The sequence below is a fragment of the Podarcis muralis genome, chromosome 7 (genome assembly GCF_964188315.1).
Source record: "Podarcis muralis chromosome 7, rPodMur119.hap1.1, whole genome shotgun sequence".
In the NCBI taxonomy this organism is placed as follows: domain Eukaryota; kingdom Metazoa; phylum Chordata; class Lepidosauria; order Squamata; family Lacertidae; genus Podarcis; species Podarcis muralis.
Genome location: NC_135661.1, coordinates 62851519 through 62867630, shown reverse-complemented (window position 1 = coordinate 62867630; position 16112 = coordinate 62851519). Strand labels below are relative to the sequence as shown.

The following is a 16112-nucleotide window of genomic DNA, read 5'->3' as shown; positions in this document are numbered from 1 at the left end:
GCTCTGAGGGAGCTGGTGACCTAATGCATCAGTGATGTGAGATGCCAATATAGATTTTAAAAAACCCCTTTTCCTATTAAAGTAGCTGACACCCACACCCCCCAAGGTCAGGTAAAACACCTGTAGGGTTGTAGCTCCAGGACACGCCCTTCTTAGTATACAAAGCTATTCCACGGTGGAATTTCGCTACTCCAGAAAGAGATTTGTTTTTATTTCATTTAGCGTAAGAGAAGAAAGAGTTCTTCTTCTTCTTCTTGATGCTGTGCTGTAACAATCCTAGGCTTGCCCAAGCATTTTTAAATGGGGTTTTTACATTTGCCTGCGGTCTATTCTATTTTTCAGATCTCTTCCGTCTTTTCTTTCGTTTTGTTGCTATGCCCTACACCGCCCCGTTCTCTGCCTGAACAAAGGGCGGCTGAGGGAAAAACTCAACGAGACACAAAATGCTGTTTTTTCACAAGGGCATCGGGACGGCGAAAGCGGCGACCACCTCCTCCCGTCGGCGGCTAAGCGGGTCCATTGCAGCCGCGCGGGGGCGGCACGTGGCCGCCGGGCGCCGCTCTTCCCGCCTCGAACGAAAGGAGCCAAGATGGCGGCGGCGGTGGGGAGCGGTGGGGCCGCCGCGGCTTCTGTGCTGAGCCGAAGCCGGTTCCGAGGCTGCCTGCTCGGAGCGCTGCTGGGCGACTGCTTGGGCGGCGGCTTCGAAGCTTTCGAGACGGTCAACTTGGCGGAGCTGCTGCGCTTCGTGCGCTCGCTTCAGCCGCCCGAGAAAGGTAAAAGGAGGAGGGGCGGAGGCGGGCGGAGGAGGCCTCCGGAGTCAGCTGGGCCGCTTTTACCTCAGCAGATGGTGACCCTCAGGGGTGAGGGAGGCGGCCCTTCCTTTTCGGGGTGTGTGGGGGAAGGGAGAGCCCCCAATTTTGGGGGGGGGGCAAGCGACCCTTCCCCGCCGCCCCACATACATTTATTCCAGGGGGGGGGGGCGGAGCGGCTCACGCCTCGGTGTGTAGTCGGGGCTGTGACATTTTCTCCACGGTAAACGGTGGGCAGTCACGAGAGGAAGACTTCGTGCCGTGGGATTATCAGCCCTTCCTTGCGAAGCTCCCCTTGCTAGGGGCTGCCTCCTCCAGAGGCCGTAGATTCAACTTGCGCAGTTGAAGCTGGCTTTTTGGAGGACTTGCTCAACAAGCCCGCTTTCTGGAGAGCGTCGGGGGTTTTTTGTTCTGCAGTAAGGGGAAGGCAAACGAATGTTTTGACCCAACGACGCCTAGCCTCCTCCCAAGACAAATCGGAGTGAATCCTCATTAAGTAGGGTTCTCTGCGTCGTCAAAATCAGCAAACAGGTTGGGTGGGAAGCACCCAAGGTAACAGAAGATGCTGTATATGAGAGAGAGAGAGAGACCTTGGAAAGTCAAGCCTGAGGGTGCAGAGGACGAAAAGTGAATTTATTTCTGATGGAAACTTTGAAAGAAATGGCTTCCTGGCTCTGTGTATGGTCACTGTACAGATTCGGGGCATAGAATCCAAAGGGTGATGAACAACACTCGGGTGCTTTTGTTTTGGTTATTTTATTTTGGTTATTTTTAACGCCTTGTCAGAACGGCCGGCCCAAGACAGGTTGGCACCTGAGGCGAACCACAAAACATCCTCCCCAGCCAGGCAAGAAGGAGAGTGTGAAGATTTGCACCAGGAACAAGGGGGTTATACGGATCCACATAGGGAAGATTTGGGTGAGTAAAGATCTACATCAGGGACAACGTGGAGTGGCGGGGAATCAAAGCAGCCTTCCCTGCTGGTTGAGGTGGGAATCAAAGGCAAGGGGAGAGCCCCACTCTGAATCATGCCAGGTGGGTGCAGACCCCAGGAGACCCCAGAGGCAGCCCTTGCCATTTCCTCCAGAGGGATGGGAGGATACAAGCCACATCTCTTGGTCACCCGGATGTACAGATGGCATTGGGGAGAGCAGCCACTGTGGAAGCAGTGTTAGAAACTCAGATATATACAGTGGTACCTCTGGATACGCACGCCTCCGGTTGCGTATCCTTCAGGATGCGAACGCGGCAAACCCAGAAGTATTTTTCTGGTTTCGCCCTACGCACATGCGCAGAAGTGGTCTCTCCAGTTTCAAAAACCTCGGGATCCGACTGGAGCTCCTGAACGGATCCTGTCCACAACCGGAGGTACCACTGTACACTAATCTCCAAACGGCACCTTAAGCATAGGTTGCAGTTGCCACAACAGAATGTCTAGGTTCCATTTCCCCCATGAGATTTATTATTATTAATAATAATAATCATTTCATTTCTATACCACTTTGTATTTTAAAGAAAAAAGCTCAAAGTAGTTTATAACACATTAAAACATCAAATAAAACAATCCAGAATAAAACAAATTCAAGCTTCAATGAAAATATTTCCAATCCTTCTATGTGACATTTCCCCCCCCCCATTTATTTACCTACTTAATTTATATAGCTGCCCCATAGCAGAAGTCCTCTAGGAAGCCGGTGTGGTGTTGGGGTTACAGTGTCATCCTGGAACCTGGAAGATCAGGGTTCAAATCCCCACTCAGTCATGAAGCTCACTGGGTGACCTTGGGCCAGTCACAGCCACTTAATCTACCTCACAGGGTCATTGTAGGGATTAACTGAACCATGTACTCCTTGGAGAAAAAGGTGAGATAAAAATGCAATAAATAAGTTCTTCATCTTATCTTCTTAAGAAAGCTGGAGGGGCCAGCTATATGGAATGTCATTTGCTAACCTGGCATCCAGAGATCTCCAAGTGGTTGCAATTGGACCTGTGCTAGTTGCAAAATGCACCTGGCCCCTTGGGAATTTTTAACACTCTGGTGGCAGCAGCAGGTGATGTGTTCCTTGGATGCTGGATCTGCTGCCCCTGTGGATCCTGCCACCCAACGTGGTCACCCACCTTGCCTCATGAGTGGGCCGGCCCTGCTTGACAGCTGCCCTGAGCATTCTTTTTACAGTGAAAGGGATATAAATTGTTTTAAAAATGCTTTCTTCTTATGCTTGAAGAGTAAGATCCCACAAGAGTCTTTATTGACTGAGGGCGGTATCAAGTAGTTCCATTAGTGCAGGAACCTTTGGCTGTGGAACAAAACATGTCCTTCCTTTCTCTGAAACCCCCTTAAATTTATTCTGGGTTTTCCCTAGCAAATTTGAGGAGTGCATGAGGAGAGGAGAGGAAGTTCCACTGTGCAAATGGAAATCCTTGCACTAATGGAACTACAGTGGTACCTCTGGATGCGAACGGGATCCGTTCCGGAGCCCCGTTCACATCCTGAAGTGAATGCAACCCATGTCTGTGCGTGCCAGGTCGCGATTCGCCACTTCCATGCATGCACGTGACTTCATTTTGAGCATCTGCGCATGCGCGAGCGACGAAACCCGGAAGTAACGCGCTCCGTTACTTCCGGGTCACCGCAGAGGGCAACCCAAAAACACTCAACCTGAAGCATAATCAACCCAAGGTATCACTGTACTTTATTAGAGCATAAGCTCCCAATGACAAGTCTGCTTCAGCAGCTGCATGAGATTTAATCCTATATAGGCAACCACCCTTTTAGAGTAAAAACAGTTCCTTCAGCGTGGCTTACAGCATTATGATTCCATAAAACAATGACAAAAAGAGAGACTGGCAGCCACATTTAGCACATAAAAACAGTTGTTTACCTCATAAAATAAAAAGGTCCTCAGTAAGCAGCAAATAACAATGAGGGGCTGCTTTGGGGGAAAGGGTGGAATACAAATTCAACAATCATTATTTAATAATAATAATAATAATAATAATAATAATAAAATTTGTGTATTATACATAATATAAACATAATATAAAAATAAATAAAAGTGTTCCATAATCTGGCTGGAGACACTAAAAAGACCTATGCTCACATTGTGGCAGGGATCGGGAGCAAATGGGGGGGGGAATGCAAAATGAATAGTTGGCTGACAACTACCTAAAGCAAAATAGTTACAATGACAAATTGGGAGCCTTTGGTGTAATGAAAAAACATTATGCTCTGGAAATTCTTCTGTTGACTGTTGCCATGGAAATAAACTAATTTTGCCATATCATGTTATAATAAGATGTTCGTTTATTATTGTTGTTGATATTGCACAGTGCCAGTATTGGCACTGCAGACAGGGAGTGTCTGGTTGTGAGCTCTGGTATCTCTTTTTCCCACCAAATGAAGGTTTTATCTGAGCCCCACTTGTGTGCGTTTTGAATGTTAAGATTATGCTGAACTCAGGAATGGGTGAAGTTCTCTGAACATGTACAGAGTGACCTTCTTCCCTCTGGGATTGCCTGATACCTCTTTATCAGTTAACTACTCTTCCCAAATTTTTATTGAGGGGAAAGAGGAAAGGGAAAATAACACACTCAGCACACATCCACGTGCTTTCTAGTCTATCCATCGTATGCTGACATTTCTGCACTTCCTACCTTGTAGGAATCCACTTCTACAGTGATGACACAGCTATGACTCACTCGATAGTGAGGTCACTACTCGCCAAGCAGGACTTTGATGAAGTGGATATGGCAAAGCGGTAAGGAGGGTGCTGTAGTTACAAGAGATCTTGAAGAGTAGGTGTGGAAAATCTCTCAGCTTGAGATTCTGGACAGGTGCAACCAGTCACAGTTCGCAGTAATGGGCTGGATGGACTGGTGGGTTTGACAAAGAAATCATTGAAATGGACTCTGTCCTTTTTTATTTTGATGATTATTCATTCCTTTCTGTATCCTAAAACACTTCTCAACTGCTTCCGTGGGAGTGGGAACTTGCACGTTCACATTGTTTTTTGAAAATTTAAAAAGACAAGGCAATGATCCTGTGCAGATTTACTCAGAAGTAAAATCTACCCTGTTCATTGGGACTTAGCTCTCAGTATATGAGTGCAACTTAAGGCATCTTTGTGTAGAGTTTCCTGCATGCTTACCCAACCATACCAGTTTTTAACAAAAATGAAATGTCCTGGAGCCTTTTTGTGTGGCGTGGTGGGAAAAGGAGGGAGAGTTTATGTAAGCATTTCTCTTCCCAGGTTTTGAGGAATTTCTCAGTCCTCCTTTCTTGTGTTAGGCAAGGAAAAGAAAAGCTTCCCAGAGTTTCCTTTATTCTTATCTGATTGTTTCCACTACAGAGATGTACATGTTTGGCAACGTTTAGGGAGCTTCTTTGCATGTATTTCCTAAACACACAGGGACAGCCCCTAAGATACTGTTGAAGAGGGCTTGAGAAGAATCTACGCCCTGTGTGAAACAGAGTTGTGAACTTTAACTTGACTAAGTAGCATGATCAGTTAATTCACCCACTTTGCCACTGCCGGGCAATCAGGCACTGTACTTATTGTTCACCTATTGGCACCTGTAGAAGACCTTCCTTTTCCAACAAGCCTTTTAAGTGGAAATTTTTATCCCATTCCCCCAGTGATTGGCATTGGGACCTGTGCTTTTTAACTTGTTCCTATATGATCTAAAGTTAGGAGAGAGCAGTGCGGTAGTCAGGTTTGCTGAAAGAGGAGTAGACCAATTAATTTGTGGAGGCAAGGGCTATCAGTGGCTATTAGCCATGATGTCTGTGCTCTGCCTTTCCAGTAGGAGGCAGCAATACTTCCAAATGCCAGGTGCTGGAAACCATAGGAGGGGAGTGCTCTTGTGTTCATATTTTGCTCGCTGGTTTCCCACAGACATCTGGTTGGACACTGTGAGAATAGATTGCTCTTCTTATGTTCTTATGTAGTCCTATCTTCATTGGCCTAGGAATTGTATTTATATGTGTTTTCTTATTGGTAAATTGCTTTGGGATGTTTCATGGGAAGCAATTTATAAATGAAATAAATATATCCTCCAAATTCAACCTGCTAACTGGACCAACTAGGCGCTATTCTTTTTTCATATTAGCAGCTGTCCAGTGATAGCTCACAGAATGTAAGTGGAGTTGCATTTTAACATAGTCTCCCTGCAGGTTTGCTGAAGAATACAAGAAAGACCCTGACCGGACCTATGGCGCCAGTGTGATTACTGTATTCAAGAAACTTCTCCGCCCAAAATGCAGAGATGTGTTTGAGCCAGCGAGACAGCAGTTTAACGGGAAAGGCTCCTATGGGAATGGTGGTGCCATGAGAGTAGCAGGCATTTCACTAGCTTACTCTAACGTTCAAGATGTAAAGAAGGTTTGTTGATTTCTTATACGTAACCTGCTGAAATAATGCTGACTACATAACAAGAAAAGCGTATCATAAACAGTGTCCTAGGCTGGATGGACATATCTGTGTGTATGGAATGCTGTCTCCAGTGAGACCCACCAAGTGCTGGCATTAACATCTTTCCAGTGCCACGTTGACATGTATGATGGTTACTGCTGTTTCTGGGTGTGCATGTTTGTTTTTTGTGTGTGTATTCCTTTATTAAACTGGATGGCGCTTTTTACTTGTGCATGTAACTTGCATATTAGGTGACAGATAAATAAATAATATGTTGGTTTAATTAGCCAAAATATGCAATAGTCTCATATCTGCATGGACCAATGTTTTTGTAATATTTGTAATATCTGTAAGGAGCGATCCAACAATATCATCCCCCATAATCTCTCCAATGCAGCCATTTGCTGGTTGCCGTGCGTATGGGATGTCAGATAAGAGTTACAGGATTTGGTCCTGCACATTGTGGTGCCAATATCTTAGGAAGTTGCTGCAGTTGTGCCTACTGTTATAGTAGTGTTGGTGGGAGCTCTCAGGGACTTGTCAGTGAACGGTGTGTGTGTGTGTGTGTAACAGTTCCCCTCACGTGTACTGTGCGGTCATGACATTGAGAAGAGTCATGTTGCAACATGCAAAAAGTCTTAGGCAGGGTGGTAGCAGCATCGGACTAAGGAGCAGTATCAGAACAGGTTGAAGAGAATTCTTTTTGTGTTGTGATATCAGAGAAGTTTAGAAAAGTTCATTCAGGATTTTTATAATTTGTTGCCAGAAGCCGTGGTGATGGCCACTTATTTATATGGCTTGTAAAAATGATGAAACAGATTCAAGGAAAGTAAGTCCACTAATAACTACCACCAGATTCAGAGACAAAATTCCTCTGAATAAGGAGTTGCTGAGGAACAACAAGGGTGGGGGTAGTGCTTTCATGTACTGCTGGTGGGCTTTCTGAAAGCATTGGTTCAGCCACTGTGGAGACAGGCTAAGAAAATAAGAGCCATGCTGCATCTGGCTAAAGGGCCATTTAGTCCAACATCATTCCTGTCCTCATAGTGGTCCTTAAGGAAAGCCCATAAGCAGGACCTGAGCAGAACATTTTTAACTTGTTCCCCAGCAACTGGTATTCAGAGGCATACTGCTTAATAGCTAGAAGCCACTGACAGCTTTATCCTCCATGAGTTTGTCTAATCTGTTCTGAATTTTCTCACATTCAGCTTCAGATAGTGGCCTGGTCTAGCAGGGTTGCCTTACCTTCTTAGGTTCAACTGCATATGTTGATACTGTGGGTAAGTCAGAAAGACTGCTTTGTCACTGCTTCCTACAACATTTGTTGCCAGCATCTGTCAGAGAAGATGCTAGGCAGGTAAGACACGCACCCTGTTGGTTTAAGACATGCACCCTTCTTCAGGCTTAATTTTTACAACAATGTCTTCTGCTTTTGCAGTTTGCCAAATTGAGTGCTGAATTGACCCACTCCAATTCCTTGGGCTATAATGGAGCCATACTGCAGGCTTTGGCAGTTCACTACGCTCTACAGAGTGTAGAGCTGAATCGGGAGAAGTTCGTGGAGCAGCTGATAGGCCACATGGAGGAAGTGGAAGCAGATGACAAGTCTGTTGCGGATGCACGAATGTAAGTAATAGCCATCTGAGGCCAGGTTTACATTTATACTTGGATGTAACACAAGGGGGCAGCATACCCCCCCCCTGAAGCACATGCCTCAACCCAGTCTCTCATCTCCAGGCTGGGCTATGAGGAGTTGCCATATTCAAAGCGTCTAAAGAAGATCAAAGAATTTTTGGAGCAGAGCACCGTGTCAAAATCAGATGTGGTGTCAGAATTAGGTATGTACAATATTGAGCACAAGGCACGGAATCCCATTTTGTGACCAGAAAACAGTAAAACGCTAATCTGTAGAATTGTAAAATTCAAGCGTGTGGTTTATTTAAATCATCAGCACTGGGGAGGAACAAGATAGAATAGTAAAATAATTGCTCAATTGTGTGTGAGAGAGTGGATGAGTTGTGGGAGGTTTAAGACAAATTATCTTCACACAGTGCTTACTTGGCTGTTGGAAATTTTCATAGGATGTTATGAAAGTTGTGGTATAAATAGCTTAAACACATACATACACATGAGTTTTTAATGGTTAGGTCTTTTGGGAACTACCTGTTGATAGGCAGAAATGCAACTTCAGCATTCAGAGTAGCCACAATTCCAAGTATCTGATCTTGGAGGTACACGCTAGGATGTGTTTATAGCCAGCATAACATGCTTGTGGATTTATGTGAGGCATAATGGTCATGTATATAACGGTATGGGTACACACACATACACGTTTCTATAGTAATCACTTTGTACTGAATATAATGAGAGTTTATGGTGGAAGGCTAGATGCATGTGCTGTTGCTTGCTAAAGGGAATTAATTCTTTTGTCAGGCAATGACATTGCAGCCCTGCGCTCTGTCCCCACTGCTATCTATTCCTTTCTGCGCTGCATGGAGTCTCACCCAGATATCCCTGAGGACTTCAACAGTCTGCAACGGACCATTGTCTACTGCATCTCATTGGGTGGGGATACAGACACCATTGCTACAATGGCTGGGGCAATTGCTGGGGCGTATTATGGGGAAGAGCAGGTGCCCCGAAGCTGGAAGTATAGCTGTGAATCTTTTGAGGAGACAGAGAAGTTGGCTGACAGCTTGTATGAACTCTACTGCCAGCGGATTTGAGCCATGGAAAAAGGAACCCTGTACCTCGTCATCAGAACTGTGTTTCTGTTTCATCTTCCAAAGAAGAACAATTGCTCAAAGTGCCAGTTGCTTTCTGCTGCATACATAATATCTTGCTCCTCTTACAGTCTCTGATTTTTAGACTTTTATTATTAAATCTCAGTTGGAGTCAAATCTCTCTCAGTTCACTATGCCCAAGTGTTGGGAACCCTTGGTACTGAGCTCTGCTAGGAGCAAGGTAAGGATTTGTAAGCGCTGCTTTCCGTCCATTGTTATGGTGCAAATTCATCAAACGGTAGCTACAGAAATTGCTTTTGGATTTCCTGTCTGGTTGCAAAAGCCAGTGGACGAAAGACTGGACTTTCTTGTAACTGAGTAATCTTGGAGTACTTGAAATCTGGAGATTTTACATATGTCTTTGATAACCAGGAATGTGTGTTACCAGTAGTAAATTTAAAATCAAGTAAAATACACTGCTGCCCTCAATAGAAAACAAAAGGCCAAATGGATGATGCATCCTCCTAAGTTTGAAGGGGAGCAGGTGCCACATTTCTGTCCACCCAGCATGCCTGTCTGGACTCCAGTGCCACCAGATGTCCACATCGGGGACTATCATTTGTGCAAACGTGCCAAATCCAGATCACATGACCCAAATGAAATTCAGGAATTGACTGTGTAGTTTAGGTCTACCGACACTGAACTTTGTTGGTGTTAGAAGTAGTACAATGCCCCCAAGGAAAATGGCTCAGGATATCCTCCTACCTGGTTTGAATTCTATTTGTTTTTAAGAAACAAATATTCAAATTAGAGTTTGTTAGAATTTAAAGTCTAACCAAAAGCACTGTTGGTGTCAATGTTTGTGGCACTGCCACCTTTCTCGTGAGGCCTCCCTGTGCATACAGTGGCCTCTGGGTCAGTCCTTAGCTGTCCTGGTCAGCTTGAAAACCTGTTTTTCACAGTGGTGATCAAAGAACAGGCTTGCTCTAAAGACGAGGAGTGAAAATATAATAATTACTATTATTATTTATTGAATTTGCTAGTCGCTTTAGATTGCCCAAGGCAACCCAAAGTGACTTACAAGCAACCCAAAGTGACTTACAAACAAACAATATTTACATTGGCATGATTTTTGCAGGCAGTAATGTGAAATGCAAATCTTTTTGTAAAATAAGATTTATTGATGTTGGGTCAATACAATCAAGTACTGTAGTTTCAGTTCAAAAGTGAAGACCAGTTTTTGATCACAAAACAAGAGTGCATTTTAAAACCAAATTTACTATGAAACAGTGCATGTAACATAAGTATTTACAAAACTAAAAATTCGCTATATACTAGGTTAGCAATGAAGATACTAGAGGCAAACTTCTTTTCTTTAAAAGAGAGAGAATTTGTATATAAAAATGCATATTGTAATGCACAGTTCAAAGTAGTTTCCAAACCTGATCTTTCTGCTGACTGAAACCTAATTCCCACATGCTCTCCAACAAAAAAACCCCAAACTTTGTCACAGACAATATCTGGCATTGCATTTTTTTTTTTTTAAAAAAAAGCTAACTCATGACTTGCGAATCAGCCTCTTCATTCCACACTTCATTTCCTATGTGTAATAACAGCCTCTATATTAAGAAGTTTAAAAAGTTGTATAAATGCAGAAGGGTTATGCCCTGTATGGGAGAAGAGAAGAGTGAGGCTGCAGAACAGCACCCATGAAACAGAACAATTTAGTTTGGAGATAAATGTGCTTTTTGTCATTGTGTTTTCTGTCTTACCAGCCAGATCACAAATGTTGAATCTCCAAAGGAGCTGAAAAAAGAGGTTATCTGTGTTAGAACACAGTATAAATAAATTGTGTACCAACACACCCAGGAGCAATTCTGGGGTTTATGTGATTCTCTGCTGCTGTTAGAGTACTTATCCACCACACTTTCAATCTCTGCCAATCTGACTTTTAAATAGTAGCACATTTTCTTAGATCTGATGGTGTTAAAAATGGAAGCTTAATATTCTACTTCACAGGAAAATAGACTTGAATTTAGAGCACCAGTCTCTTGGAAGCCTTCTTCCAATATTAGGCACGTAGAAAATGTGTGCACTTGGCTTCTTCAGTTTTAGCCTGTGGTGACCCAATGTGAAACCAAAGATGTTATTGCAAGCAGAGTGTGCCTTTGGCATTCTTGTCCTCTCCAGGAATTTAGAAAACATCAGATGGAATCAGAAATCTTGGGCCTATTCTTTTGCTTGTGTCTAAATCATACAAGTTTAAGTTAAATGAAGGAAAGAAGAAGAGGCAGTTGGCAGCGCAACTGAAATAGCAGGTGACCTAAATTTCAATTCTCCAGCATCCATCTATCAGTGTTAGTTATTTTTACAAACCAAAATGTGATGATTTTTTTCTCTCTCAACTGTCGCCCTAGAATACTTGTTCACAAATTTAAAGTTCACTGCATTTTAATGTTTAAATACCTTTATCTACATTAAACCTGGGAAATTGAACTAAGCCACTCTCGCCGTATTGGTGGCATCCTGGACACTTGAAAAGAAGCTCTTTGAACTATGAACTGGATTAATGCCATCTATTTTCTTCATAAGAGGCCTAAACAGTAAGAGGCTCTTGCTTATTTTTATGTGGTATCACCAAAACAGCATATTATTTCTCCAAGATGAGAGAGCTCACTCTTCAGCAATTTAAGGGTATGCGTTACCACTTCTGAAAGCACTGTACACATGATCAGTTATCCCAAAATCTGTGAATAACCTTGTAAGGCAGGTGACATTTCAAGCATTATTGAGAGAAAGTGGTAAGAAAAGACAAATTATTCTTTTCCAAAATCACATAAATCTTTGCACACAACACTTTGCACCTTTTTAATAGATATTGCACTATACTGAATAACATTAAGTAGCTAATAGCACCGTTGTAGAAATGAATGAATGGAAAGTTACCATGAAATCTACTTTTTTTTAAAAAATCAACATTTTTATGGTGGTTGGGTACTTCCACCACCCTGAACAACAAATAAGTTTACACATCCTGAAAAAAATGGTCTCTTAACTGGCACTTTGAAGATAACACAAGTCAAGCTAGTAGCAACTGAACCTATATCTGCAGTGCCTTTACACTGGTTTTGTCAGACAACAGCGTTCATAGAACTGTCTCTTTAGGCTGCTGACTCATGAAGGATATTTAGCTACTTGATTTGCTTAGGGACTATCAAGCATGTGCACTTTAGGGAGTCCTGTTTTTGTAGAGGATCACAAAAGTCTCTGGCTTTGGAATATGTTTCACTTGCCATCCCTTTCCCCATATACCTCTGATGGCATGATTTAAAGATGTGTTAAGCATTGTCTAAAAGGTGCTCATGCAAAGCATTCCACAATTTGATAATTCATCACTTTGTCACAATTTGACTGACTTGAATCACACTTTTAGAGCAGAAAGATTAAAAGTGAACAAATGCTAAATTTGGAAGGTGATGTCTTAAGTTGATACGTCACACAACCTGCAGATCCCCGAGTGCTGCTGTCCATCACATGCCTTCCGTGCATCCTAAGAGAATTGACGGGCAGCTAATCCTCAAGTTAGCATCTGTGGTCGATGTGCAGTCACTAGGGTAAACTAAATTCTGAATACAAAGATGGTACTGAAAACAACAACAGCAAAGTTTTCTCTCTCAAATTATCTTCTCAGCTTGGTCAAAATGGTTCCACACACCATTGGTTTTCACCATCTTCCCAGTGACACTTTTTTATTTTATTTTTAACGGACAAGTTTATGGCTACAGTGGATTAAAGGAGGTGTGCCCAACAGCTGTTATGTAGGGCAGAGAAGGAATCCAGAAAAAGATGAATGGATGTATTCAGTGGAGTACAGACCGTTGGCCTGATCCGATGGCATTTGGATCCAGACCTGGTCATTCTCTTTGAGTTCAAGCACTGCACTACCGGAAGCTTGGTCCAAGTAGCCTTTTTTGTATTCATCGTAGGTATAGGTGGCAGGCACGTTGTTTTTGTAAAGTGCCACCCAGACATTAGTTCCTTTAACGTGCACGTGATACGCAAAGTAATAGATGCCAGAGATGGGACAAGTGAAGATTCCTGTCACTGGGTTATAGCCGTTGTGACCATTGTACAAAGTCCTGTCGAATTTTACTGGCATTCCTGAGGCTGGGAATGGTGATGTTAAGATGGCAGTGAAGGCAGGTACCATCTGGGCAGATAGTTCCCCTCGGCCAAACTGCGGCTTCCCAGGCTTGCCATTCCCCAGAACTGCTCCCTCTACACCTCCATTTGGCAAGTGGAGGCCAGCAATCCCTGTCTCATCAAACATCCCGGGTGCTCCTGGGGGTCCAGGTGGCCCTGGTGGTCCTGGAAGCCCATTTAATCCAGGATTTCCTGGAACCCCTGGTGGCCCACTGGGACCCACAATACCCGGTTCCCCTACTTTGCCATTTCCTGGTTGGCCTGGGAGGCCAGGCTCTCCTTTCAGTCCTGGTAAACCTTGGGGCCCCATTGGGCCAGAAGGGCCTTGCAGACCTGGTATCCCTGATGAGCCTCTGAGGCCTGGTTGCCCTGGAATACCAGCGTCCCCCTTTGGGCCTATGGGCCCTGTAATCCCTGGGACCCCAGGGAGACCAGCAAATCCACCTTCCCCCTTGGGGCCCATTGGGCCAGGCATCCCTTGTGGTCCAGGCAATCCTCGCTCCCCAGGAATCCCTGGCTTCCCCACAAAACCGCTAGGCCCTTGGTCCCCACGCATACCTGGTAGCCCCGCAGGCCCACTTGGTCCAGCTTCACCTTTAGGGCCTGGAATGCCATGTTTACCTGGCATACCCATAGAACCAGGAATCCCAGGGGCCCCAGTGATACCAGGGGGACCCATTTCACCTGGCTCTCCATCCATTCCGGGCTCCCCTTTTTCTCCGCTGATTCCTGGCACACCTGGTTGCCCACGATCTCCCTTTAAGCCAGGCAGCCCAGGCTTCCCGTACCCTGTAGGCCCAGGCATGCCAGGAAGGCCACGGTGACCAGGTTCTCCCTTGGGGCCCATATGCCCTTGCAGTCCAGGCACACCAGCTGCCCCCGGCACACCAATTCCATCCACACCTGGTGGGCCACGTGGGCCCATAGGGCCAGGCTGCCCAATGAGCCCTGGCTCTCCTGGAAGCCCCGGGTCACCTTTGCCACCTGGAGCACCAGGCAACCCATCAAGTCCAGGTTTCCCAATTCCCTGTGGCCCTGGAGGTCCCGCAGGGCCTGGGGGGCCTCCGTTTCCCCGCGGCCCTATCAACCCTGGCTTCCCAACTCCATTTTCACCCTTCATGCCACGCTCGCCACGGGGACCGGGCTCTCCTTTGGCCCCAGGCTCCCCCCGGAATCCTGGCAGGCCTGGGCTTCCTGTTGCGCCTGGCTTTCCGTTCACAGAAATGCCAGCTGGTCCAGGCACTCCTGGAGGGCCTGGCAAGCCTCGTGGCCCTTGGTCTCCTCTCATGCCCGGCTCACCATTAATTCCAGGCATCCCTTTCATACCTGCCTTGCCAGGGAGCCCTGGGATGCCTGGTTTGCCAATGCCAGAAAAGCCAGGTGGGCCTGCGGGGCCTGGTTGGCCGTGGAGCCCTGGTTTGCCAATGCCGGGTTTCCCAGGGTAGCCAGGTGGGCCAGGAGGTCCTCTTAGGCCAGGCTTTCCAGGAGGTCCAGGTTCTCCTTTGAGGTCCATCGGCAGCAGTGGTGGCATATCTGCAAAGAGAAGAGGGACACATCAGTATGAATTGGGAAAGAAAGGACTAGCAAGTAACATTTTGGAAGCCAAGGGAAATGTAGATGCATGCCATCTCTTCAGCTCCAACTACCAATGGCTCCCAGCACCATTATTGGTTAAACTTCCTTCTGTTGCTTTCAGAACATAGTATCTGGGTAGGTAACAACCTTTGTTGCCTGAAAGTCTTGAGTAGACACACTGATGCCATCAAAGGACATTGCACAAGAGCAACAACATATTTCCAAATATGTATTTAGATTTGAGGTCCTTTGGAATAATTAGCTGCATTTCTGCATTGTGACAATTAAACAACATAATCCAGACAACTCCAAAATAAGAACAAGTGATTACGTTTCTGCATGTGCAAAAGCACCTGTACAAGAGGGTCACAGATGAAGGTAAAGGCTTGGTGGTAGATACCAAGCCCCTTAAGAAAACTACATTCGTAAAGAAACCTAGCTTGCAAGATGCACAAAACAAAGAACAGTGCTCAGGCAGGCCTCCTGCTTTTCTATTGTTGAAACTGCTAAACTTACATTCTTTTAAATGCCATGGTGTTCCCCTAAAACGAGTGATGTAAAAGAGCCTTTGTTCACTCTACACAACGATGCTGAGTTTGAGTCCACCCCCCGCATGTACTTCTGTTTAAGCACTGTCTTGATGCAGCGATAGACAGGATCAACACCATCTCTTCAAAAGAAAGAAAGTCTCCAGAGATTTGGCCATTGTGAAACAGTTTCCCTCAGCCAATGGGAGACTAATTCTGCAAATGAAACACACATGCGAGGAAAAAGACCCAGATGGCATTGACAAAACAGCCCTCATTCCAGTAGGTGAGTGTATGGAATACACTTATCTTATTTTCAAATCTGAAAAATTAGCACCAGACATTCCTGATGTTACTCTCCTCCTGTTAGTGGAAACATTTGCGGCTTATCTGCATATTAAAGGCCTTGCCCACATCCACTGTCCTAGCTAGGGTTGCAAAGGCATCTCAGGAAATCCTTGCCCATACAGCTCTTAAGTGGCCACAGTAGTAATGCAGCCAAAGAGAGCCATTTAAGCTTGTATGCTCAAGCAAGTTTTTTTTCTTTCTCTTTCGGCGCCCGGAAAAAATGCTTTCCCGAGGAAAATTATTTCAGTATGTTCTTATGCTGCAGTCAATAGTTTGAGAAGAATTAGCTTTCTAGGTCATCAGAACAAGGAAGCAGTCAGGCCTACAAGGCGAGGGAATGAGAGTGAAAGAAAAAACAACACACACACACACCAGTCTTATGAAAAGGAATTGGGAGGTGGGGGAGAGAGGTGGAAAGAGACCGAACAGATGCAACTTTGCCAACTTCAGCCGGTCAGGAAAGCAGACAGGAAAACCAAACCGGGGACGCTAGCACGGAGAAATTGGGACACTGCA

General features: G+C 45.0%; 2 protein-coding genes across 5 annotated transcripts in view; one reads left to right on the top strand and one right to left on the bottom strand.

Moving 5' to 3' along the window:
- The first annotated feature begins 557 nt into the window (after nucleotides 1–557).
- ADPRS (ADP-ribosylserine hydrolase) lies at nucleotides 558–10477 on the top strand. Its single transcript, XM_028738936.2, has 7 exons — nucleotides 558–773; nucleotides 1596–1727; nucleotides 4471–4567; nucleotides 5983–6190; nucleotides 7659–7846; nucleotides 7958–8058; nucleotides 8654–10477. The coding sequence occupies exons 1-7, from the start codon at nucleotides 590–592 to the stop codon at nucleotides 8944–8946; spliced, it is 1203 nt and encodes a 400-aa protein (XP_028594769.2). The 5' UTR covers nucleotides 558–589; the 3' UTR covers nucleotides 8947–10477.
- The window catches only part of COL8A2 (collagen type VIII alpha 2 chain), a 146514-nt gene continuing 140503 nt past the window's right edge, over nucleotides 10102–16112 (bottom strand). For all 4 annotated transcript variants that reach the window (XM_028738933.2, XM_077931951.1, XM_028738932.2 and 1 more), the window contains one exon: nucleotides 10102–14679. In XM_028738933.2, the coding sequence (XP_028594766.2) occupies nucleotides 12758–14679 (1922 nt within the window). In that variant the 3' untranslated portion in view covers nucleotides 10102–12757. The remainder of the gene's footprint in view (nucleotides 14680–16112) is intronic.